The 25,786-nt window shown below is 44.6% G+C and overlaps 1 protein-coding gene across 4 annotated transcripts in view; it reads left to right on the plus strand.

The window, feature by feature from the left end:
• Positions 1 to 8,829: 8,829 nt before the first annotated feature.
• PROX1 (prospero homeobox 1) overlaps positions 8,830 to 25,786 on the plus strand; it is a 56,362-nt gene continuing 39,405 nt past the window's right edge. For 2 of the 4 annotated variants that reach the window (XM_055234145.2, XM_055234146.2), the window contains exons 1-2: positions 8,830 to 12,433; positions 20,340 to 22,131. In XM_055234145.2, the coding sequence (XP_055090120.1) occupies positions 20,407 to 22,131 (1,725 nt within the window). In that variant the 5' untranslated portion in view covers positions 8,830 to 12,433; positions 20,340 to 20,406. Of the gene's footprint in view, positions 12,434 to 12,482; positions 12,672 to 20,339; positions 22,132 to 25,786 lie in introns of those variants that run through there. The other 2 variants (XM_063613907.1, XM_063613906.1) reach the window with 2 other exon arrangements.

The raw sequence follows: 25,786 nt of genomic DNA on the forward strand, positions 1-25,786 counted from the left end.
ACAGAAGTATAGCTGAATGAACCATCTTCCACATGCAGGAAGAGTGACCCCACAGCCAAACGATCTTTGTTCTTTATTCCTGTGATAGAGATGGATTCATATCATACCACACCCTTGTACTTTATTTCGCTTTCTAAAAGAATGCCTTTTTCAAGTGATTTAAACATAAGATTAGGAGCAAAGTTCATTGATTGGCTTAGGGTCATGACCTACAACTTGACCTTAGGAAACACTTAAACCACACTGATTATACAGATTTTTCTCATTTAATGGTATAATATCTATAACTACATGCATCTGGTATCATACTAAATGCTGTCAAGAACAACAAAGCAAAGCAAACCAAAAGCCCACAATTTAAATTTTTTAAAAAATATAAGATCTAAGCCCACCTTCGTAAACATTTGCTTCTGTGAGATGTTAAAAAAAAAGAAAAGAAAAAGAAAAAAGAACCACCAGAAGCACCAAAATCAAATATTTATTAGTCTTTTAATTTTCTACTTATTTGAAATTCAAAAATAATTTTCATGCTTTGATAGGAATGTGGGGTTGTTTATCATTTCAAAAGCACTTCTCCTTTTATCACAAATCGAAGAAGAACTAACATTGAGAAACAAGGAACCAGAATATTTAGAGATACTGGGAATAAACTACAAACTAACATGTGCAAGGGAGAGAAAATATGATCCTCTCAGAAGAATAATGTAGCAACAATCAGAGCACATCTGGGATTTGATTCAAACCAACCTGGAACCAGATTGGATCTCCAAGCTGTTCTGTGTATACACACACACACACACACACGCGCGCGTGCGCTGAGATTTCCAAAAGTGAAATTTCCAGAAGTTATTCTAGAGAATTAACCCCAGAAAGGACTTCACTGGCAGGCACAGGCATAGCTTTACTCCTTTTGTGATGACCCATGAGTGGGGTCTATGGCAGTCTGAATAGATGGGCCTTTCTGTCGAAAGATTCTGCCTAATCCTTCCCACCAAAGCAGGGTTCTAAAGGTGTCAGCAGGATTTGGCTGACTGGATCGTTAATGGAGCTATGGTTAATTATTGACTGATTAGGGATTTACCTTATCTTTCCGTCAGGAGCTGGCTCAAGACTTAACGGTAAGCAATTTAGAGCCAGGGTGAACCTACACACACGCCTTTTTCTTCTTTTCCTTTGGGTCACTTTAGCTTGCCCCTCCCCATAATTCACATTCAGGGCAGAATGGCCAGTCCTTACAAGGCGTGGGAGTCCTCAAGAGCACCGAAATTGAGAGGGGCCAGGTCCACGTGACAAGTGTCCAGAGACAGAGGCTTAGAGAAATGTGCCTTTTGCAAGACAGTGTTTATATGTAAAGGTTTTCCAGTTAAGTCCCTGGGAGAAAAAAAAAAAAAGCACTTGCTTTTTGTTTCTAAAAGGTCTGGTGATGCCCATGGGTGAGAATCCACCCCTCACTCTCCAAGGCCCCTTGGCAAAGCCAGAGAATGAGTACAGGCAGCTCAGGCCCAGCTGCCCCAGATAAGAGGTGGCCCGTGTTAATGCACAGGCTTCCTCTGCACCTCAGCAGGGCCTTCCTTTTCTAAACAGTCTCCCTTTAATGTTGGCGAATGTTGTTTTTCCATTGACTCAACATCTCGCCTGGTGGTAAGCCAGTGGGGAAAGTTGCAGCGGGGGAGGGGGAAAGTGGGAGAGAATGGTGCCAAAGCAAAAGAGCGGGACGGTCAGCCAGGTTTCCAAACAAGCTAGACACCTGCTTTGGAAAGACAGTGACCAAGCCTAGACTTCTGGCTTCCTCTTCACTTTGATCAGCCTTTTGTTCCCTGCAGGTCTGTGATGGGCTCCCTGCCCCTCCCCTCATCACTGCCCCCTTCACCGGGAGCTACTTCAACTTGGAAACCATCAAAAATTCATAACTTCTCTGTGAATGTAACTGTCTTATCTGAAGAAAAGGGAAAACAGTTATTGGAATGCATGAAAGAAGAGAAAGGAATTCTAAGGAAGAGAAGATGGAAGGAAAATAAGTGGGAAGAGGAAAATTGGAGAGAAAAATAAAGAAAGGGTAAAAGAGAATAGAGGAATAGAAATTAAAGGCAAAAAGAAAAGAATAAAAGGATGGAACAAAAAATAAAGAAAAGGAAGGAGGGCAAAGGAGAAGGACTGCAGAAAAGTGAAATCCAAAAAGGGAGCTTTTCTCCCAGCAGCTCAGTTTCTGAAGCCACAGGACCGTCCTGGGGCTGAGGATGAAGAATAAGGGCTTCTCTGGGCAACCCCAGGTCAAGGGGCATTTTCAAAACCAAATCTTGATTAGAGCCAGCTAAATGTTTTGACTTGAAGGAGACACTGAGGATTATAAAGCAAAATAGAGCAGCATGAGTAAGAAAGAAACAGGAAAAGAAAGAAAATTTTTTTACAAAAACTCATGGGGACACAAAGGGAATGATAGAAAACACTTCTGAATCAGCTAGTCATCTACTAACAAGCTGTAAAGATCTCCAATGACAAGTTGTCACATTAGTTTAGTGAAACTGAAGCAGTACTTATCCCCTTTCCTGTGCTTAATCTCTCCCTGCGTGCCACAAAAACATGCTACCACGTTTAATAGGATTAGTTTCGTTCACTTTCTCCCCCCACCCCTTTTATTTTTTACAATTCTATTTTCAGCAATACAGGGATCCTTGAATTCATCGACTTCCTGTGGTGCACAGCAAAACCTGGCATGCATGGTTTTTACTCTTTAAATACTTTATTTTGAATGTGAAAAATGTAATTTATTTCCTATTTTCCCCCCAATAGCCATAGCTTGGGGGGGTGGGGGCAGGTGTTATGGTAAAAGGGTCAAGAAAAACAGTGTTATGGAAAAGGGCTGACACAGCCCAATCCCTGCAGAAGCTAGGTGCCCTAAGCGAAATTGCTCTAGCTCACACTGCAGGCAGACCTGGATTCCAATTCTGGCTGTGCCACTTACTGGCCTTGCGGCCTTGAGCAAGTGGTGAAGCCTTCCCCAGTCTCAGTTCCCTCATTCAAACATGGGGATAATTCGTCTCTTGGCTGTTGGGAGAATTACACATACTATACTTTATTTCCTTACTTCTAAAATTCACTTTTTCTCATTGCTTATGTTCCTGAAATCAATGTCTCACAGTCCATTGTGCATTTAAGATCCTCGTGTTTTCCTTTTCTCCTAAAGGCCATCTTTAAATGGTGTGTCTTATAATCTACGACATTTTGGAATCAAGAAACGGGAATTGTGGGGTGTAAAGCACCTGTCCCAGTCCTGAGGCGTAGCAGCGCTCAGCAAGTGCTGGGAGTATCCATCGCCGCCCATTTTCACTATGCCTGCTGCCTCCTTGCCGCATTCCCACGGAAAAATCACTTTGGAGTAGGAGAGAACAAGGTGTTGACACTTTTGCCCCTCGTCCAGATCCTTCTAGACTAGAGTTTCTAATTGAGGTTTCCGAGATCTGCCTAAATCAAACACCGATCTTAGCTGCCCATACTGAGTCAGAACCAAAATCCTTCGGTCCACTCTGCTCCCTCAAAGGGTCACCAACTGCCATGCTTAGCAGTGTCTGGCAAACAGTAATTATCCGATGAATTGAATTATTCTGTTTTCTTTGAGTCCGCTTTGGGTGAAGCACCCCCTCCCTCTCTCCCCAGCACCGCCATCAGAAGATCAGCAATGGAGAGAGAAGGGAATGAACTCGCCTGATGGTGGTGGGAAAAGGACGGTGGGGCAGGGAACAGGGACCCAGAGGAGTGAAAGGAGCAGCAGGGCCTAGGGAGGGGACGGAGGAAGATGGAGCTGGGAGGAAGTAGGAAGCTGGCGTGAGGGGCGCTGTCTAGGCGCTGCAGGGGGGCACACACCGAGGCGCAGCCCGCACCCCCAGTGGGCTGAGACGGCGCCGGGGACCCGCACTGAGAGTCAAGGCGGCCCCGCTTCCCCACCCATAGCGTCCCCGGGAGAGAGTTCGGGACGCAGGGTCCCCGAGGCTGCGGGTCCAAGTCTTTCAGCCAACCCGGGATTAGCGAGCCAGACGCTTCAAAAGTCTAGGCGAGAGGAAGCCGAGACGCGTCGGCCTTCGCCGGGCTGGAGCAGCTGCCAGATTTAGCCTCTCGCCTCGCCTTTTCTCCGGCCTGCCCCTCCACCCCTCAAAGGACGCTTCCACACGCCACCTCCCCGCCTGTTTCCCGGGCCTCCTCCGGGGAAACTGGCACTCTTCGCCCACCGAACCCCCCTCCACCCACCTCCCCCGCGCCCCCCAGTTCGAAGTCCCCCCGACAGAACCCACCCACACTCTCTCCCCGTAACTCCACTCCCTTGCTCCTCCCCCCACACACACAGCTACACAATACCCCTGTCCCGCCCATTCACACTCTGCAGACACACTTCCCCCAGCCCTCCCCATCCCATTCTCCCCTAACTCACCCACCAACACCCTTTGCCACTCGGCCTTTGCCCCCTGTGCACCTACAAGTGTAGGGAACAGAGCTCTTTCCACCAGGAGGGTGCTTGGGGAGGAGAAGCCAGGTGTTGCCATCCATTTTTGTACAGCTTGACCCCAAATATGTTTCTCTCTAGTTTTTGGGGGGCGCCCTTTGTTTTTGTCCCCTAGAGTCACGGACTTTTTCCACCTAGGTACAGAGAGACTAGCTAGAGAGCAGGAACCTTCCACACTTGCCCAAAGACCACAGACACCTGGAGGACAGGCATCTAGGGGTGATGCTTCCTCTTTCCCTCATTCAGAGAGTGCAGTGCCCCCACCCCGACCCCTGGGGTCCATTCACTAAGGGCTGGGCCCACCGACGCCCCACGCTGGTAATCCCTTCTTTACTCCCCCGCCCCCAGGAATCTACGATTACTTTATCTCGAGCCTTTTGAGGGTACCAGCAAAACACCTTTCTCGGCATGTTTAATAAGCTTCCCACAGGCCTCTGCAGTTGAAAAACTGTCAGCCCTCTTGATCTGTTGTCTGCTGCTTCAGCCCGTTCCATTTCCTCGGCTTTCTTCCCCCCACTTCTGCAGTCACAGCCGGGCATGGCACCTTCCTGCCTAGCTTCCTTTCCCTTCTCACAGCTGTCTTTGGCTGGCTCTCCCCTAATCACCTTGGCGTATGCTTCTATTCGTTGGTTTGAACTTAACTTTATGAAAGGTTATATTTTACTTTACATGGATTTGGGGGAGGTTGTTGAATCAAACATGTAAAAACATACAACATATGATCTACATTTGCTTTCGTTTTACCTAGGAATGTTGTCTTTTTTTTTTTTTTTTCCTTCTTGTTGTTCCCTTTTGAAGAGAACTTTTTGTGCTGTGGTTTCATTGGTCTGACCAGCGGTTTCTTTAGGAAATGCTTGCCATCTACAAAGCAGGGAAGGTGAAAGGGCCAAAAAAGGTGGGGGTGGGGTGGAGGGGGAAGCGGACTTCAGATTGGTAAATTCCCCCCTTTGCCAGTAGGCCTGATGGACAGTTCTAGGTCCAAAAGCACAGGGCCTAGCTTCCAAATGTGCCAATTCTAATTTATTTTATGGCCTAAAAGGCGGGGGAGGGGGAAGCATGTAAAGGTGACAACTATGCATGAGCTAAAATGTGCAAACACATACATATCTCATGACAATCCAGCTGGCTTCACCAAAATGTTGGGGATAGGAACAGGTCTTTATAAGAATACATGTCAGCTCGAGTGTACACAGCACACATTTGGGGGCAATATACCTTCCAAGTATTGAGCACTAATCGTGCTGAACAAGTTCAGTCATGTAGAAGTCTGTCAATAAATCTATGATTTGGATATTATCCCCACTTCACAGATAAGAAGAACTGAGTCTCAAACAGATTAAGTAATACCGTCAAGGTCACAGAGTCAGTAACAAACCAGCTGAGCAGTAATTAAAGACACAGGGTGACCCCCAGATTCCCAGGTCCTTCTTCTGATTACCTCACTGGGGTGGGCCCAGAAATCTTTATTGAAAAAAAAAAAAAAAAAAAAAAAAAACACTCCTTCGGTGATTCCAATGATTCGTCAGGTCTTCGGAAGCACTACTCCACATCAAACCATCCCGCTATTCCTATCACCAGCCTTGCCTCCAAGCAGCCTACTCCACGTTGGACAAAACATTTAAAACATATTTAAATAGCAATTTCGAAAAACTATACAGCATATGGATTTTCCTTTTGATCTCAAAATGATGACAAACAGACACTTAGATACTTCATAAAAGAAATATTACCAGAAAAATTATAAAAATCTGGCTTTCAACTTCATCTTGCTCTGATTTAAACAAAATGCAACTTTCCAGTTACTCTCTCTCCAAATGCATCCGAACTGGGAGCGTCCTTCTCTTTTCGCTGCGTCAGGCCGGCACCTATTTATTTCTAGCCCACTCCTCACCCTGAATAAAAGCTTCTGGTAAGATGGACAATACGGAAAACTTCAGTCCTATCACCAAAGCCCCTAAAAATGGAGCACCCCCGAATTCACATCCTTGACATGAAAGACCAAAGAGAGGGAAGCTGGGAGTAACGGCCAAACATCCTTAGAGTAATTGACAAAAGAAAGGGGGTGGGCAGAAAGAGAGATTTCCATCCCTTCAAACGTGCACCCCCCCCCTCCCGCGGTCCCGGGAGGGAGTCACCCCTCCCAGGTCGAGTGCGTCCACCGGCTGTCCCCGCAGCAACAGGCGGGCAGCGGGGGAGGAGAGGCCGCGGGGGCAGCGCAGGCTTGGCGGCGGCGGCCGAAGTCCCCCAGCCACCACGACGTTCCCCGGCTCTGCGGCGCGCCGGGAGCAGGTGGTTGCCCTCTGCGTCCCGGGCGTGCACTGAGCCCAGGCTAGCTGAGCGAGGCTGCAGCCCCTGCGATGGCCCGGGAAGAGGCAAGTGCCGCGGGGCCAGGGCGAGGAGGGACCAGCAGGGCGGCCTGGACCCCGACTTGGCCGCCCAGGCAGGAGGGGCGCGCCCTCTGCGGAGCGCGGCGCCGCGGCAGCCGCAGCATCTGGCGCTCGCTCTCTCTGGCCGGAGAGGCCGCGACACCTAGCGCGGGGCCGAGGCTAGGAAGGGCGGGCCGGGGAGGGAGGAGGGCTCTAGGAGGAAGCCACGGGCGAGGAAGCCCCGCTCCCGCCAAGTGCCTGGAGAGGAGATTCCCAGCCTTCCTGCCCAACCCGAAACTTTTCCAACACACGCAGGCGTATTCCTCGCAGGATTCGGCGGCCCCGAGTCGCGGTCAGGGAGAAGGCTCGGGAAGCACACATGCCCTGGCACACTGGAGGAGGTACACAGGCACACCAGGAGGGACAGGGCCTCTTGGGAGGCGGCTGAGGGCGTGAAGGCAGCAGGCGGCCACACATCCGAAAGGGACTCCCTGCGAGCGGGATCGAGCGCTTAAAACCCTGCCACAGCTCGGAAGTGTAGCGGTGCCCAGAGGCTTTGCGTAACTTTGCCCACTGCGCCCCCGCGTGCAAAGGCGTCCCCTTCACACTCACACCCTCACCCCACCCTACTCCCCTTGGGCTGCGGCCCGAGACTGCCTTTGTACTTAAGCGACAGCAAAAGATATGTGGATTTGAACCAAAGATGGTGGGCAATAGCGTTGTAAATTGTGTAAATTCCACTCGCGGGCACCCCCAGATACGTAGGGAGAGCACCCCTTTCTCCCCGAAGGCATCCCCTCCGTTTCTCTCGGCCTTTGGGTCTCCAGCTTCTTCGCTACTATGGACTGAAGAAGACAAAGCACAGCCAAATCAATGTTTTGGGTATTTCTGTTTTTGTTTTTGTTTGGTTTTTTAAATCACGGCCTCTCCAAATGCTAACCCTCAAAACGCTGGGTGGGGTTGGAGAAAGGCAAGTTATGTCAGGGAGCACCCCTCGGAAGGCGGGCGCGCGGCCTGGCGGGTTCCTCGCCCGGCTCTGGGCAGCCGGGCGGAGTGGCTGAATTATGTAAGTAGCAGCCCTCCATGTGCTCACCACCATCTGTTAATATCTTGGTATTGGAAAGTTCGGTGCCTGAGGCAAAGCCAGGGTTGGCGGCGAAGAGCTCCCAGCCTACACTTTTCTACTCCAGGGCAGGGAATGTACTTCCCTTTGATTGTTTTCGCCCACTTCCATAAAATCAAGTAGTAGTGTGTCCCTTCAATCACTGACAACCCCCTCATCCCCGCGGGTGTGTCTTTGTGGGCGAAGGGTGATTTTCTTCGAGGTCAACTTATTGTAATGAGCCCTTTCGATGAATTTATATTTTCATGACAATTCTGCCCTCTTTAAAGCAATGTGGCAGACTCTCATTTGGGAGCGGGTTCTTTATCATTTTAAAAATTTCTTTCTGCCAGCACCCCTGGATCCAAATTCTTGTAAGGGTTATATTTCAACTTCTTTGGAGTGATTGGCTTCTGTTTACTTTGAAAGCTGTTGGTTAAACAAACATCACTCGGGAGGCTTCTAAGCAGTGGGGTTCCCAGGAGAGAAAACGCTGCAGCTGCTACTTGCTACTGATCTTGTGGCATTTCACTTCCCCCCCATTCAGAACAAATCCAGGTTGGGCTTGGCGTCACACTGGGCACAGGAGATGAGAGTGAGAGGCCGTCAGTCAGTTTTGCCTCTAGAAAGCCTGCAGCAGGCAGGCCTGCACCGTGGGGTTGGTTTTCCTCTCTTCCCTTCCTCAGGGTGCTGATAGTGATGGTGGTAGTTGTGGCAGTGGTGGTGGTGGTGGTGGTGGTGGTGGTGGTGGTGGTGGTGGTGGGTGGCTGACCTGGAAGTCCTTAGGCATCCTTCTCCAAAATCCACGTCCACGTTTGCCTCTCAACTGAACCTGGTTGTAATTCTCAGAATTGGTTTGTTTAGGATCTGATAAAGTTGTTTGTAAGGTTTTAAATTACTTATACACACTGTCTTCCCACCTGCCCCCACCTAAACGCTTTAAGAAAGAACAGGAGGCGTGAGCATACACCGAGCAAATGTCAAGGCGAAGTGTATTTAACCCAGAACCAGATGCACGAGTGGTAACTGCGAGTTTGTCTAAGAACACACAGATCACCCTTCAGATAAATAAGTAAATGCAACCTGCACGGATAGAGTTTGTTACAAGACCGGTCAGAACTTGCGTTAACTTCTAAGTTACCGCGGTTGTGTTGGAAATGGGGCGGAGGGAGGAGTTGTCTTAACCCTAGGCTTGGCGGCTGGTTTCAGAGATGGAGCCAATATCTAGGCGACTCCTCGTCTCCAGGCTTCTCCCCTATCAGAAAACAAAGCGGGAGTCGTCCGAGATAGGGGGCTAGGGCCTCAAGTCTTGCTCCAGGGCTGCCCGAGACCCAGAAGAATGCCGCAGCTCTAGCAAGAGAGGTTGCCAGGAGCCTGGCCTGTACGCCTCCCCGACAGTAGAGGACAGGACACGGGACAGGGCTGCGCCGAGGCAGCTCACGGAGCTGGGCTGCGAACCGATCTCGCTCGCCTAGCGTCGCGCGCGCTCCTATTTCAAGTCGCCGCTCCTGCGCCCTAATGCGGGCTGCGAACCGCCGCGGCAGAGCGTCGCGAGCCGGGAGCCTCCGCCGCCGAGGCTGGGGGTGGGAGAGCTTCCTTGTTCGCCAAGCGGGTTACCCCAACTTCGACTCAGGCCTGCTTTTCCCCATGGCGTGGCACAGGACTTACTGGGGTTCTCAGGGAACTTTTCCCGCCGCCAGTTCCGGGGCATGGTGTGTGCAAAACGTGCATTCAAGCGCTATGTGCAGTTGACACAAACTTGTGGGCTAAAGTGCAAGCCATTTTTTTCGCGTTTGAATCTTTTTCTCTGTCCCTGCCTCCTTTCTTCCCCCTACTCCCCCCTCCTCCTTCTCTGCTCTCCGCCCTTTTAAATGTCAAACTGAGCAGATGGTTTTAAGGTGTGGAAAGGTATATAGCCCTTACTCCTACCAGTTTATTTGTGGGCTGGCGCTAACTTACATGTACAAACCAAGATTCTTAAAGAAAACTAGTAGGACGAAAAATAAGAAAGGAAGTAGCTTTGATCCATTCTCAGATCCCAAGTTTCCCCGCTCAATACACCCGCTTACCTCGAAGGGACCCAACCAATAGAAGCATTATTCTATCCTGTATCTAATGGGCATGCTGATTATTTCTGCTCCCAGCCTAAACTGTCACATCCCGGTTAGAACACCTGATACAACAGTCAATAGTTGGAGGTGTGAGTGGTGCGTGTGCGCTCCTGTGTGTTGTTTCCGTGATAGACGCGTGGGGGGAGTGTGTGGGGGCGGCAAAAGGGGAAAGAAGAAGGCTGGGGATGCTCCCGCAATCTCTTTTCTTATCGCCGACACCTAACCTGACCGACCTAATTTTTTTTCTCCTTGGCACTGTTTGAAATTCGTGCCAAAAGTTTCCTGCCGGGATAGACTCGGACATACTAACATCGCTATTCTTATTCAAAGGGAGGGCTTAATATCCTCTTTACGGTTTGGTGATTTGAGGCTGAAATTGTAAATTCCCTAGAAAGGAGTGTGTGTGTGTGTGTGTATGTGTGTCGCAGAAGACATTGGTAGTGTTTGGCCAGTGTACTTGTAACACACCTCATAAATACCCTGTTGTCACGACACAGCATGATTCAACCTTTGATCTGATTAAATTTGAGGGACACACGAAAACTGTCCTCCTCCTACTTACAAAAATGAGTGTCTAATAGACTATGTATGAATGTTTCTGCTTCGCAGCTCTTGCAAGTCCCAGCTTTTATAGGATCTTTAGGTCATAAACGCGGCTGCTTTATTAAAAGCCGTTTACTGTGCCCGGTGAAAGGGACGTTCTAGCTGCGGCTGAGGCTCGCTTGCATTTGTAACTTGCAAAGCCCAAGAAGATCTTTAAGAGCCACATTATCTAAAGAAATTTTGCTGGTTATTTTTCAAGCAAGAAATGTCAAACCAAAGTAAATTTTCTAGGGCTTTATGTTAGAGCCTGCGATTTAAGCGTTTGAAATTTCTTGCCTAATAAACTTTAAAGTTTGTTCCCCAGGCGTCAAAACTGTGTAAATTCTGTATTGAACAGCTTTCTTTGGTCTTTCTGGGGCGAGTGAATTAGTGAAGGGTAATCGCCAGATGTTTGCCACATATATATTTTTAAAGGCTGCTTTACCTACTATCCAAATAATGTCGGAGGTAATCAAGGGTAAATATTCCTCTTCCTAATAATTTGGACTGGAGATTAACTGGGACTCAGCCAATGTTGATCTTCGTCTAATAACAGATGCAGCGGACCCGATGTGAAACCTCTGGCACCTATTATTTTAATACCAAACCTACCTGTATTTTATTGTCCACCTCCCCTTTAAAAGGAACCAAGGGTGACACGTATCCTTGACACTACCTATGATCGTTTAAAAAGTGGAATGATTTGCAGATCCCCCCTCCCTCCTCCTATGCCACCCCCACCCCTAAAACCCCCACTTTTTCTCCCGTATACTTTTCCGTGCCTTCCTCCACCCAAGTCGGAGGAGCGCTCACTCGCTCGGCCACTCGGCGAACTCGATCAGCTGTATCTGGGAAAGGAAAAAAGAAAAAGAAAAAAAAAAAAGGACCTGCGTCCTGGAACAGCTAGCGTGAGCCGGGCGCCGCTCGCGCCGTCTCCCGCTTTGCATAGTGCCCGCAGATGGCTCGCTCCGGCCCAGGCGCGGCGATCCAGTCGTCCCGAAGCAGTGGCAGGGTGGGGGTGGGGGTGGGGGCCGGGGATGGAGGCCGGGGAGGGGGAGAGCAGGGCCCCTCTCCCCTCCTCTCTTCCCAGCCCCTCACCCCCACCCCTTTTATATTTTTTTTTCCTCCCAAGTTCTCTTGCCTTGCTATCCCCCCTTGAATCCGAAGGCGCCTCGCGATTGGGTGCTGGGGCCGGGTACGTCAGATAGACTGTGACGTGCAGTCTTCCTGTTTCCTTCAGCTGTGTCTTAAAGTAAATCTTGTTGTGGAGCGGAGCCCTCAGCTGAGGGAGCGCTCTGAAATAATACACCATTGCAGCCGGGGAAAGCAGAGCGGCGCAAAAGAGCTCTCGCCGGGTCCGCCTGCTCCCTCTCCGCTTCGCTCCTCTTCTCTTCTTTACCCTTCTCCTCTCTTCTCCTCTGCTGCTCTCTCCTCTCCTCCGCTCTTCTCTCTCCTCCTCTCCTGCTCTCTCCTCTTCCCTTCGCTCCCCTTCTTTTCTTCTCCTCTTCTTCCCTCTCCTCGCCTCTCCCCTGCTCCTCTTCTCTCGTCTCCCCTCCCCGCCCGCCTCTCTCTCCCCTCTCCCTCTCCCACTCGCCCCGCTCGCTCGCTCGCTGTCGCACAGACTCACCGTCCCTTGTCCAATTATCATATTCATCACTCGCAAGATATCACCGTGTGTGCGCGCGCGTGTTTTCCTCTCTCTGCCGGGGGAAAAAAAGAGAGAGAGAGAGAGATAGAGAGAGAGAGAGAGGCTCGGTCCCACTGCTCCCTGCACCGCGTAAGTATCTTCTTCTTCCCCTCGTGAGTCCCTCCCCTTTTCCAGAATCACTTGCACTGGCTTGTTCTTGAATGAGGAGGGAAGAAAAGAGCCTCCCATTACCCAGACCCGTGTAAACATTTTTCCCCCCAGGAGAAAATGGTGTTATTTAAATGAATCATAATAAAATAGCCTCTAAACAGTTTCTAAGCGGGAGCCTCGGTGGAACTCAGCGCTCCGCTCCTCCCAGTTCCTAAGAGTAAGTGATCCACTTGGCTTTTATTTCTTTCTCTTTCCTGCTGGTGGCTGGGGGTGGCGGTGGCGATGAGGGGGAGGCTGATGTTGCTGGACTTGTCGCTGATCTTGTCACCTTTTGTGTACTGTTTCTGGGGTGTGAGGAGGCGTTTGCTCCCTTTCCTTCTTTCTCCTGCTCTCTCTTCTCAGCAGAGAGGACAGCGAGGGGGACCGGGTCGCTTTTTTGTTCGTGGAGATCCCCGCTTTCCGCCAAACCCCATCCTTCCGATCTCCCCAGGCTAAAACTCCGGGGCCGGTCCCCTCGTCCTTTCTCTTTGTCTTGTTTATTATAGCTGCCTTTCTTCCCGGCTCTTCCAATTTGCTTGTCATTTGCATACCTTTCACTTCTCCTTTTTAACCCCAGCTGGGAGGAGGAGAGAGGGAGGTGGGGGGGCGCTCTGTTACTTTCGTCTCAAAACGCTGTCGAAGCCGAATTGTGGAAATCAGGCTTGGAGCGGTGCGGTGATGGGTCCCGGGAAACGCGCGCGGCGCCCCTCTTCCGAGCTCCTGGACCCAGGGCTGGGTCAAGTTGAGTAGGGTAAGGCGGCACCGGGAGGCTCGGGGGGTCGCGTGGCGGTGGGATTGGGGCACCAGCACGAGGAGGACCGGAGGATCGCGGTCCGGGTAAGAGTAGGGGGTTCTTGGGCCGCAGAAATGGGAGGCGATGAATCTCCCAGCCATCGCTGGCAGACTATGGTGTTTGGCAGCTTCGGTCTGGTCTCGTCTGGGTGGTACCTACCGTTTTGCCCCAGTTAGGAGGACTGGGGAGGGAGGACAGGAGAGGTGAGAGTAATTGTTACTGGGGAGACTAGTGAGGAGGGCGGGAAGAGGGAGGGAAGAGCTGCTATCTTGCCTGAGCAGACCAGGAGGGGGACGCAGGGGGCGGGGGGAGACACCACCCAAAGTCCAGTTTAGCAAGTTGTTGGTTCTTCTGGTCTGCCAGCCCATTACTCCTTCTGCTGAAGCTGAAGGTTGGTGGAGTGATGGAGGGTGGGGATGGTAAAGGAGGAGTAAGTAGCTTTCCACAGACTCCCAGGTCTCTGGCCCCTTCCCAGCTTCTTGGGAAATTGAGAGCCCTCCAGGCAGACAGAGAACAGAACTAGAAGGAGGGGTGGTGCTTAGTCTTAAATAGCTCAAGGAGGCAGGTTGGAGTGTGAAACTGCTGTTCTTGGCAACCCAGAAGGCTACTCTGCCTGGGGGAAGGCTGGAAACTCACCTGCTTGTTTTTATTTTTCCCAGAAGGTCTGTGCTGTCTCCTTGAGCTTATAAAAACAGAGGAAGCAGAGGGTGGCCTCCTTGCAAAGTCAAGGCTAGAAGAGTCCCTTCTCCTGTTCTCTTTTCCACTCATGCCCTCCCTTATTTAAAAAAAAAAAAAAAAAAAAGAGCTCATTTCCTTTCCTAAACTAGGTAGGCAGAAATCTATTAGCAGAGTGCGCATGGGCAGGGCCTGACAGGTGTGTTGTGTCAAGAAAGACAGGTGCAAATTTCCTCTGTGTCTGTGTGTGTCTGTACAGCTCTAGACCACAATGCTTGCTCGAGGGTTGGGGAGGTTTATGAATTTATGGTTGTCCTGGTTAATAGGATTGTCTGGGCTAATGGGAATTGGGCTGTTGTTCTTTTGAGCCCTACCATGTGCGTTCTTGGGGTGGGGGCTGGGGGCAAGTTGGTATGTGTTTGTTTATTTTTCTTAAGGATATTGGCAGACTACTGCTGAGACTGTGTCCCAGGCTTCTGTCTGCCAGTCAGCCCAAAACACCCCCACTTTAGGCAGCAGGTGGAGGGAGACTGACTTTTCCTTTGCTTCCTACCAGTTTATGCCTATCTCCCAGGTCTGTGCTTGGCAGAGAGAGAGAGAGAGAACTGTCCTCTGTGTGTGTGTGTGTGTGTGTGTGTGTGTGTGTGTGTGTGTGTGTGTGTGGTGTATGCTTTGGATAGCAATGAGTGGTGTGTAACTGCCAAGAATTCCAAAGTCAGTTTCAAAGTGTTACTGTTGTTAAAGCTTATCTTTTTAAGCATGCTTTCTCCTTGCCCAGAAAGAATAGGTATGTACATAAACTCTTTCAAGTCATATGTTAAATAATCTCATAAAGTAGAATGAGCCTGTCATTGTCCCAGACATGTGCCAAATGTCCTAGATATGAATTTGATGGAGAAAGAAAATCTCAAGTACATGAGAAGGTAACTGTGCTTTTCTATTCTGATGCAAGATGTGAGAAGTCAGTTCTGTAGGAAGTTTATTGCAAGAACTTCTGAGTATTTCCAAAATGAAATGGGTTTTTTGTGTTGAGGGAGGAAAACGAGAGTATTCACGTTAACTTGTCCATGGGTTAAAACATGGACATGTATATATAATAGTAAAATAGGTGAAGCTAAGGTCTGTGGCTTGATGTGTGAGGAAAGTTGTTGGGAATTCAATGTAAGCACTATATCTGGCTTCTTAAAACTTGACCTGTTAAAATTATCCTTAAACAGGCTACTTCTGTAGACTGAGTTGCACAGGAATAGGTTAGATGGCAAGTGATTTTTGGTCATTGGTTTTGTGGTGTTTGGGTGGTTGTTTTTTTCCATGAAAATGAGATCGTATGTGTCATTTATTCTGTAGACTTCAACATTAACGTCCCCCCCACCCCAACACACACACACCCAATACTTTCCTTGGATGCTTTTGAAGTTCTTTCGTAATTAAAATGTCATCTATGCCTATGTTCATTTGCTTTATTTTTAATAGGGGTTATCTGTGCTTGGCACTTATTGATATTTTATGTGTCCATTATGCAGAATTCTATTTAGTTTAATCACCACCTTGTGGGAAAAAAGAGTCATGCATACATAACATGCATCTTTGTTCTCACTTTATTCATTTCCTAGCATCATTCCTCTATAAGCAGCACATGCTATCTTAAAACCTAAGCTGGCTTATTCTATAAGTTGCCAGACTTCCTCTTTATTTGTTTAAAACTCAAACAGGCCTCTTTTCATGAATGTCTTATATCATTTTAGGGATTGTCTTGAATTTGCAATGTTAATATAAGAAGTTTTAGGTTTCAGATTAACAAAAGAAATTATAAAATGTGACTGATGTTATAATATGAAAATGGACTGTGCATGATGTATCATTATAGGATTTTAATTAAGTATCTGTGTAACTTGGAAAGGACATATACATAAGGAATTTCTCAGACTTATTGCCTGTGCATTCTCAAAGGACATTAAAAGAGTTCAATTTTCTGCAAAAAGAAAAAAGTGTATTTTCTCAAGATTATTTCACACTGTCTCTTATTTACCTATCTGATAAGTTGTTAATTTTTAAACAAGTAGAAATTAATATTTTGGGCATGTCTCAGAAAATGTTCTGTGTTCATTTTGCAGGTGAAAAATGTGTGGAATTTTTGATAGGATGGGAGAATCTTAAATGAAATCTTAAATGATTTGAGAAGTATATTATGACAGGAAATTTAAAAACCTGATAATGCAATCTTAGTTAATTTAGGTATTAACTTATGTCAAGTGAGTTCTTCAAAATAAATATCAAAGGTTTTCTTAACCTGATAGGGAGCAGAAATATCTCCAATATCTCTGAAGAAGAAGTTGCTAATTAGCAGAAACAAATTCTTGAATGTAGTGAAGGGGACAATTTAATGATTCAGGGGCTACTTAAATCAGATCATCTGATTTTTCCCCTTTGAATCACTAATTTCCAGATTGATTTGAAATATTCTTTGTTAATGATATTCTATTTGAAATTTCATAACCAGGTTGACCCAAGTAGATTAGAGGCCCATCCAAAGATGATTTTCTAAAAGAAGTAAAGTGTAGGCTTGCACAATTTCTTCAAATAATTTTATCGACAAAGACAGATCATCTAAATAATCCAAGCAGGAAACCATGCCAACCTTACACTCTCCCTGCCTCATAAAAGATTTGTCTGAACTATCTGGATAATTACCATAATGAAACACTTCTTTGTCCAGAATCTGGACTCCAGATAGATGCAGTAAAAGTTGAATCCTCCTCCCTGAAATAACTTCTTTATTAAAGTAGAGCACTTAACCACTTTATACTTCACGTTGCAGTGTTCTTTGAAATTCTTTACTGAAAATTCTTTCCTCCTAACCTTAAGTCATCAGTTTCCTTAGAATTTTCCATGTTAAAGAGAACGTCAGATAATTCAGATATTAAAGAAGACTCTTTTGTGGTAGTTAAAACCTGTTTTGACTATACCTGGATGTTTATTCTTATAATATCTTTTTCTGGCAGGAATCTGCTATGTTAAGATATGCGTTGTATAAGAATTACTAAAGTATTTATGTAGGTTATATGCCAAGTGATGCAACAAAATATTTAATGATGAAAAACTCTATATAGACTTTCACATTAATTAAAGAGGGGTTTACAGGAATAGAGTAAGTGTATCTGATCAATAATACATTTGGGTTCAAATTCTCATCAGTATTTTTCTGCATCCTTGCTGATTTGGACATCCACCAGTGTTGATCAAAAGCTTCATATTGCCTAGTGAAACTGAAAATTAATGTTAAAATGCAAATATGATGTGCATCAATAATAATTGCAGTTGAAACATGATGGCTTAATACATATCTTGAGAAATAAAGGAGTTTAAAAAATATCAATGATAAAGTCATTCCATGGCTTCCTTTAAATTCTGAACTGGAATATCATGGAAGCACTTGGAAAACGTTTTTAAGAGATTTAATTTATATTATGGTAATGTAACAGTACATTTTCTTATGTGGTAAATATATTCATATAGATATCTTGTTTATGAAATGTGATGCTAATAAAGTGCTGTGTCAACCAGTCATTATTATTTAATCATGCCTATAGCTTCCATGGGTTATGGTTCCAGTGTGTGCTACCACTATACTTTTATTTCTAAATTTAGGTCTAAGCTATATGGAGAGATATATTTATTTGTGTCTATTAATATAATGCCTTGTCTTGGATTATATAATTTATCTTATTTTTCCCATTTGTTTTGTCTTGTTATTTTCCAGCTGGACATTTTACAACAAGACCTAAAAGTATTTAAATTCTTTTAGCCCAAGACGGATACAAATTGTTATTTAATCTAAAAATGTTGACTGAAATAGAATTACAAAATTTGTTTAGTTTGGTGAATATCAAGGGAGTTATATCTTGTTCTTAACAGACTCCACAAGCATTTCTTTCCACCTTAGGAAGAGCACAGCCCTCCTCTTGGCTCCAGCATGGGGCAGGGATGCAGCTGTTGATACCTAGGCTAGATGAGAGGAAGTGCAGTTGACGCAGAGGTAAATGGCAGTTGGAAAAGGAAGGATGCCTGGGGATGACCTTGTGCTCATCAGCGACACCAGTCTGTCCATTCCAAGCCTCTGTGGCAGAGGTGCTCTTCCCATAGCAAGGATGGCAGGAGGAAAGTCCAGTTTGAGTGTTAAGGTGAACAGGGAGAGAAAAAATACTGCAAAAAGTTTGTTTGACGTTTTGATTGGAGATCCATGTGCTTTGCAGGTGATAGTCAAGAGAAAAGGATTTGCATACAAATAGAAAAGATGTAAAATTTAAAAATAAGGGCAATAAGCTCTATTTTGGGGAAGGTGATATACACACAGAAAAAAGTCTTCCTTGTAACCGCCCCCCATGCAAGTGTTTCTGTGATTAACAGAGCTTTGAAATGATTCATCCTTTTTCTTGTCTCAGCCTCTCCTTGTTCTTTCTGTCATCTGACAGCTAACCTGATTTATCAGATCTAATGTGTTTGTGTAGTATTTGTCACTGCATTTTTGTATTCCTGAAACCAATTTTATTATTAGTGTTTGAAAGGGTCTCAATCATTCTGAATTCAATTTTGAACCCAATGTTGAAGTTATTGAGAACTCCATCTCCATTCTACGTTCTGGAAATTTTATCCTGAAGCATGCAAAAAGTATTTCATTCTCAAGCATGCAAAAAACATATATATATATAAAAAGAGGTATCATTTTGCTTTCATGATACCCTAAAGCAGGCTCTTTTAAAATGTTTTATCTTTCTATAGAAACCAGGAGCAAAGATTGCATGAGGAAATCACTGTCACTTAAAAAAATATACATATTGTTGCCATCTAAGCATTGAGCATTTTCTTGATTTTTACAGGTTATTTCATGCTGAAATTATGCCTATTTGCATGGATAGTCATTCTTTAAAGCTAGCCACAGATGCAGTCCTAGGGAGCACGTAGATGTTTTTACAGGTGAACCGAAAGAGATGGGAGCCGTTCCAGACACTCTGCACGCTGCCTTTGGCAATGGACCCTGTTATTGTGAAGATGTGCTCTGTTAAGCAAACATGAAGTTTAATATTAGATAAACCCAATGTGAAAAAAATATTTCCATTTTCTTCATAAAATGTTAATTATAAACAAAAAGATGTGACATCTTATATGTCTACAAAATTTGGGATTAGCATCACTAGTTAATAAGTTACACAACATGTCAAGTGCCTTTTATGAAATGCAAAGAAGGATGTTCTCTTTTTATATTGTGTTTCCAAGAAACAATGGAAGTTCATATACAAAGAAATATTTCCCTTTCTCACACATTTGATGGACATTATTTTCTTTCTTCTTTATAAATCTTCTTTCAGTTTTTTCTGTTTTTTTTCCTTTAATTTGGCACAGGAAATACGATTCACAAATCATGTATGTTAAAGGGTTTCTTTGGGCATTTGACATATTATTTTGGCAGATTTAAACAGAAGGAAACTAGTCCTGAAGATATATTTCTCTTTATCTAGGTTAATAATTTATTATTCTTCATATTGATTTCTAAAATGTGGTAACATCCTTGTTTTGCAGTGAATCCAACTTTGTAATAATATGTCATTAAAGGAACATCATGAAAATGAATAAATATTCTTATAGTTACATTAAGATATATCAACAGATATAATCTTCACGTACGATTTTACAAGTAAAAAATGCATAGCTAAGCTAAATAAGCAGACTTGTAAAATGACTATTGTGCATTTATTTCAATGCTAAACTGACCATTTATGTTTGAAAGATGCTGCTGCTAAGGGTGTTCTCTTTCCCATTTTACATATGACAAAAATATTTTAAAATTCAAGAATAAAAGCTCTCTATTATATATTTGCATTTATTTTAGAGTCCTTTTCCTTTAAGAGCATTAAAACCACAATAATTGTAATGCAGAAACCCAATTTTTCATGTGAATTTCTCACAGCCTCAAAATTTAACCTTATTTCTTAAGTATAGAGCACTTTCATCTTTCTTATAATATGAATCTCAATGCCCAAAATTTAATCAATTGGTTGTCAGAGGCTGTGTTCTTATAATCTACTGTTTCTTCCGAAGATAAACAGTATCATTTTAGGCATTTGTGAAAGAGAATCATATTACTGGTGCTTAAGCAGTTTTTGCTTTATTTTTTTTTTAATCTTAATCCATCTTAAACCAGTGGAGCAGAAATATTTAAAAATGTTTCATTTCAAGCAGAGTGCATAATAAATTGCAATAATTGTAATGTGCCATAAATCCCAGAGCCTATGCATTTTGCATTTGATTCAGGATTGAGGTCAGGAAATTTGGAGAAATTTAAAGAAAATGATTCATCAGTCCTTTTGTTCTGTTGGCCAGGGTCCCGGGATTCTTGAGCTGTGCCCAGCTGACGAGCTTTTGAAGATGGCACAATAACCGTCCAGTGATGCCTGACCATGACAGCACAGCCCTCTTAAGCCGGCAAACCAAGAGGAGAAGAGTTGACATTGGAGTGAAAAGGACGGTAGGGACAGCATCTGCATTTTTTGCTAAGGCAAGAGCAACGTTTTTTAGTGCCATGAATCCCCAAGGTTCTGAGCAGGATGTTGAGTATTCAGTGGTGCAGCATGCAGATGGGGAAAAGTCAAATGTACTCCGCAAGCTGCTGAAGAGGGCGAACTCGTATGAAGATGCCATGATGCCTTTTCCAGGAGCAACCATAATTTCCCAGCTGTTGAAAAATAACATGAACAAAAATGGTGGCACGGAGCCCAGTTTCCAAGCCAGCGGTCTCTCTAGTACAGGCTCCGAAGTACATCAGGAGGATATATGCAGCAACTCTTCAAGAGACAGCCCCCCAGAGTGTCTTTCCCCTTTTGGCAGGCCTACTATGAGCCAGTTTGATATGGATCGCTTATGTGATGAGCACCTGAGAGCAAAGCGCGCCCGGGTTGAGAATATAATTCGGGGTATGAGCCATTCCCCCAGTGTGGCATTAAGGGGCAATGAAAATGAAAGAGAGATGGCCCCGCAGTCTGTGAGTCCCCGAGAAAGTTACAGAGAAAACAAACGCAAGCAAAAGCTTCCCCAGCAGCAGCAACAGAGTTTCCAGCAGCTGGTTTCAGCCCGAAAAGAACAGAAGCGAGAGGAGCGCCGACAGCTGAAACAGCAGCTGGAGGACATGCAGAAACAGCTGCGCCAGCTGCAGGAAAAGTTCTACCAAATCTATGACAGCACTGATTCGGAAAATGATGAAGATGGTAACCTGTCTGAAGACAGCATGCGCTCGGAGATCCTGGATGCCAGGGCCCAGGACTCTGTCGGAAGGTCAGATAATGAGATGTGCGAGCTAGACCCAGGACAGTTTATTGACCGAGCTCGAGCCCTAATCAGAGAGCAGGAAATGGCTGAAAACAAGCCGAAGCGAGAAGGCAACAACAAAGAAAGAGACCATGGGCCAAACTCCTTACAACCGGAAGGCAAACATTTGGCTGAGACCTTGAAACAAGAACTGAACACTGCCATGTCGCAAGTTGTGGACACTGTGGTCAAAGTCTTTTCGGCCAAGCCCTCCCGCCAGGTTCCTCAGGTCTTCCCACCTCTCCAGATCCCCCAGGCCAGATTTGCAGTCAATGGGGAAAACCACAATTTCCACACCGCCAACCAGCGCCTGCAGTGCTTTGGCGACGTCATCATTCCGAATCCCCTGGACACCTTTGGCAATGTGCAGATGGCCAGTTCCACTGACCAGACAGAAGCACTGCCCCTGGTCGTCCGCAAAAACTCCTCTGACCAGTCTGCCTCCGGCCCTGCCGCTGGCGGCCACCACCAGCCCCTGCACCAGTCGCCTCTCTCTGCCACCACAGGCTTCACCACGTCCACCTTCCGCCACCCCTTCCCCCTTCCCTTGATGGCCTATCCATTTCAGAGCCCATTAGGTGCTCCCTCCGGCTCCTTCTCTGGAAAAGACAGAGCCTCTCCTGAATCCTTAGACTTAACTAGGGATACCACGAGTCTGAGGACCAAGATGTCATCTCACCACCTGAGCCACCACCCTTGTTCACCAGCACACCCGCCCAGCACCGCCGAAGGGCTCTCCTTGTCGCTCATAAAGTCCGAGTGCGGCGATCTTCAAGATATGTCTGAAATCTCACCTTATTCGGGAAGTGCAATATCCTTTTATTTTCCCCTCGAGGAAAAAACAAACCAAAAAAGGTTTCCCAAAAGGTTGGGTTTACACAATATCTAGAGCGATGTAGATCAGTATTAGTATCTTCTTAAGAAGGCAACTTTTCCTATTATTCAAAGGAATAGGCTTTTATCAGCATGCGTGTGCCATTCCTGATTGCAGAAAAGCTTAAAACTAAACCAACATCTTTGCAGCTTCCACAAGTTGTCCACTGCCTCGAGGAGCTCTTATTTAATATGTGCTTTCTCAGCAGTGTTTTTTTTTCTGCTGTTCTTCCTGCATTATCTTCTTATCCCTATCTCTTAAAAAAAAAAAAAAAAAAAAAAAAAAAAAAAAAAGAGTAGATTCAGAGATGGGAAAACAGTCTCATTGTAAATACTGATTGAATACTCTCAGATATTTTTCAAAGATGGTAAGTTGTATAATAGAATAAGCAGAAAAGTCAGTTTTCAGATCCCTAAGATCCCATAAGAAGAATTCTCAGTGTAAACCATCTGCAAGGCTTCTGGTCTGTTTAAAGATGTCCCAATGAAATCTTAGGAAGAGCGCTTTATAAGTGGGAGGTTGAGGAGGAAGATAAACGTGGGTGGGGAGTTAGAGTCTTTCTTTCATCTTTAAGTGAGACTTTTTTTTTTTTTTAAGGAAATATACAGGTACTGATTTATTCAGACAGCATCGGTCTCTCTCTCGTTCACCCAAGGTCTGTTCTTTGGGTCTGGTGCAGCTGCCTCTATGCATGATTAACCTCTGTTCAGCCATACACAGAAATCTTTTGTCCCAACATACACAAAGCAAATTATTTTGGAAAGCGAGAGAGCACAATTAAATATAAAACTCAGCTGTATTCGACTTAAAAATGCCTCTTTTTATGATTCTTTTAAATTCTGAAACTGACTTTTATGTAGAGATAACAGTTATATTTTTTCTAATTAGGCCTATCCCGAACTCCAGCTATTTTTAACTGAAGATTTTTTTTTCTCTCTGTATATCGGTTCTTTCTGTAAATGTTTAAAAATCTTGTGGTCGTTCGTCTTTTGGGGGGAGTAGTAGAATAGTAGCACTTGGGGGCAGGTGGAGGCATGTTTCTTATATAATAAATAACCAGATGGATATAAAATTTAGCAATTAAGTTGGCTGTGACTAAATTTAGGATTTTGAGCAATTGTCTTGATGACTAGAGATTGACATTTTCGTATCTAAGCCCACTCCAGAGGCTGCCACGTAAGTGCAAAGTCCCAGCTATGGGTGGAAATATGTTTTCCTGGTTAGTGGAGGTTGTACTTCAAGCCAGCTCTCAGGATAATAGTGTAGATTTCTGATAGGGTGAACTACTAGGGTCCTAATCATGACACCTGCTTGGGCAGTTAAACATGGAGTCTCTCTTATACTGAGCAAGAGGAGAAGAACATTGTAACAGAAAGGGAAGAGAAAGACGTGGGAGATTTCTACAGATATGTAGAAATGGAGTTTTAGCTTGGTTGTTGATTTCACTTTGACCTTTTGATGATCTAAAATTCAATCCACCAGCCATGAATCAAAGCTGCACCAAGCACCATGCCTTACATATTATAAGCAGGCAGTAAATATTGATCAAAATGATTGGAATATTGCTGTTGGTGATGAGAAAGGCAAACTAAGAAGACACAATGGCTTGAATGGTTTTTGTGCCCTTTGCAAAAAGAGCATCTTCAGAGGTTCATGTAAGGCTAATGTCTAGGGCTAAGACCCCATTGCACCCCAGAGATCTCTTAACTTTATTTTGAACCAGGTAGCTGTGATAGTGGGTTCTCTCTGTCTCTCTCTCTCTCACACACACACACATACACACAGATACACACACACACATACACACAGATACACACACACAGAGAAAAGTGACATGCATGCCAGTTTTGGTGAATATTTAAAGATGTAATGTCAGGTTTCAAAACTCCTATAAGTCCACACTAAGCTCTTTAGTTCAAGATGCCAGTTTATGGTTTTTCTTTAAATTAGACTTTTCATTATAACCAGATCATTATAATTATGGCTGTGCTTTTTGTTTTTTAAAGTTTAGTCTTCTAGGAAAAAAATCTTTTAGATTGCTTTAAGTATTGGCTATGTTCATTGTCTCAACCTCTCCAAATCCCCGGAGGAATTTTGAGGATTTGAATTGAAGTTCCTTTTATTTTGATACATATCAAAGGCTTTAAAGAAAATATAGTTGCTTCTTCTTCAGAGGCATGACTTCTCCTTTCTTCTATCAACATAAGTTTCTGTTGAGCGGTGATTCTGTTGGGAAACACCTGTGTTCATATGAAATGTTAGTTGCTCACACCCAGAATTGTTTCTTTCATATAGCTAAATAATTTTGGCCTCTCGTGGCAATTAGTGATTACATTTTTCACCTTTTGGCCTTCTATGCTCCTATTCTTTTTCCCCCCTCTACTATTAATACATTGCACTTTTAACCATTTATCTCATTGGTATATTATTTCTTAGGAAGAATAATATAGGCAAACAACCTTTTCTATAGTTCCCACAATTCTGAAACCAGTGAGGATCTGTTGGTTTGTAGAGAGATTGGGCCCACTTTTCTCCGGTCTCTACCTCTGTATGGCAGTGTGGTCTTCCCTTGATTTAACTGTTAGTGTGTAGGCAAAATTCTCAAGCTTTTACTTTGAAGAAATCTCTGGGAATCACAGTGAGTGATGTCTTACTTCAATTTTAGGGATACGGGGCCATATATGAACTTGTTGTACAGTTATTCCTTGAAAAGATCAATAGAAATGAGCAGAAATGCAATGCAATGGTACCACTGTGATTGCTATTATTACGTTTTTATTTTTAGTTCATGGCTTTCCAAACTGTTATGTGTAATTTAATTTTTCAGGAACAATTCTCTCCCACTCCAAAAGGTACCATCTCTTTTTTGAACAAAGTAGCTAAGATAAGAACTATTAAGAACACCAGCTTATCAGATCAACCCATTCTACATTCACCACATTAAACATATATGTTCTGTAGGATAGAACACACTACCTCATTATCCCACCTAGTAAAAGGGAAATAGTGAATGTGTATGCAAGTTAAACTGAATTTCAGTGCACCTGCTCCAAGGGCTCATGTCTTGGATTTTAAAAATATGTTCAGTATCTTTGCAAATGAATCTGTTTAATCAAATATTAAGTTTTATTCAAATTCCAAAAGAAACAGTCAGCCAATTGCTTTTCTTCATGACGTTCCTTGTCATTCATCCTCTTTGCATCTCAAGAAAAATAGCCTTGTTTAGGCCCCAAACATTTGCATGCACCCAATTAAAGCACAAGAGGAGTAGTATAAGCTGTTAAGATGTGCAGGTGAAGAAATTGAGCCTGTTCTCTGAAACACCCAGCTTTTTCCACTCAACTTTTAGGGAGAATGTTAGAAAGACTTGAAGTTTAGAAAGGAAAATGGTTTAGTAATTTGAAATTAAAATCCAACCAGGAAACACAGATTAGAAATGAATGTCTGAAATTTGAAACAATCCACAGAAATTGATCTTATACATTTTTAGAAGTCTTGTGGAGGCTATAGTACTTATATTAGCTAGAGCGAAACATGTAAATTAAAGACTAAAAGACTTTGGGCTCCTAAACTACCCCCCTCCCCCTGAAAA

This window comes from Symphalangus syndactylus, chromosome 19, assembly GCF_028878055.3.
Source record: "Symphalangus syndactylus isolate Jambi chromosome 19, NHGRI_mSymSyn1-v2.1_pri, whole genome shotgun sequence".
NCBI lineage: Eukaryota > Metazoa > Chordata > Mammalia > Primates > Hylobatidae > Symphalangus > Symphalangus syndactylus.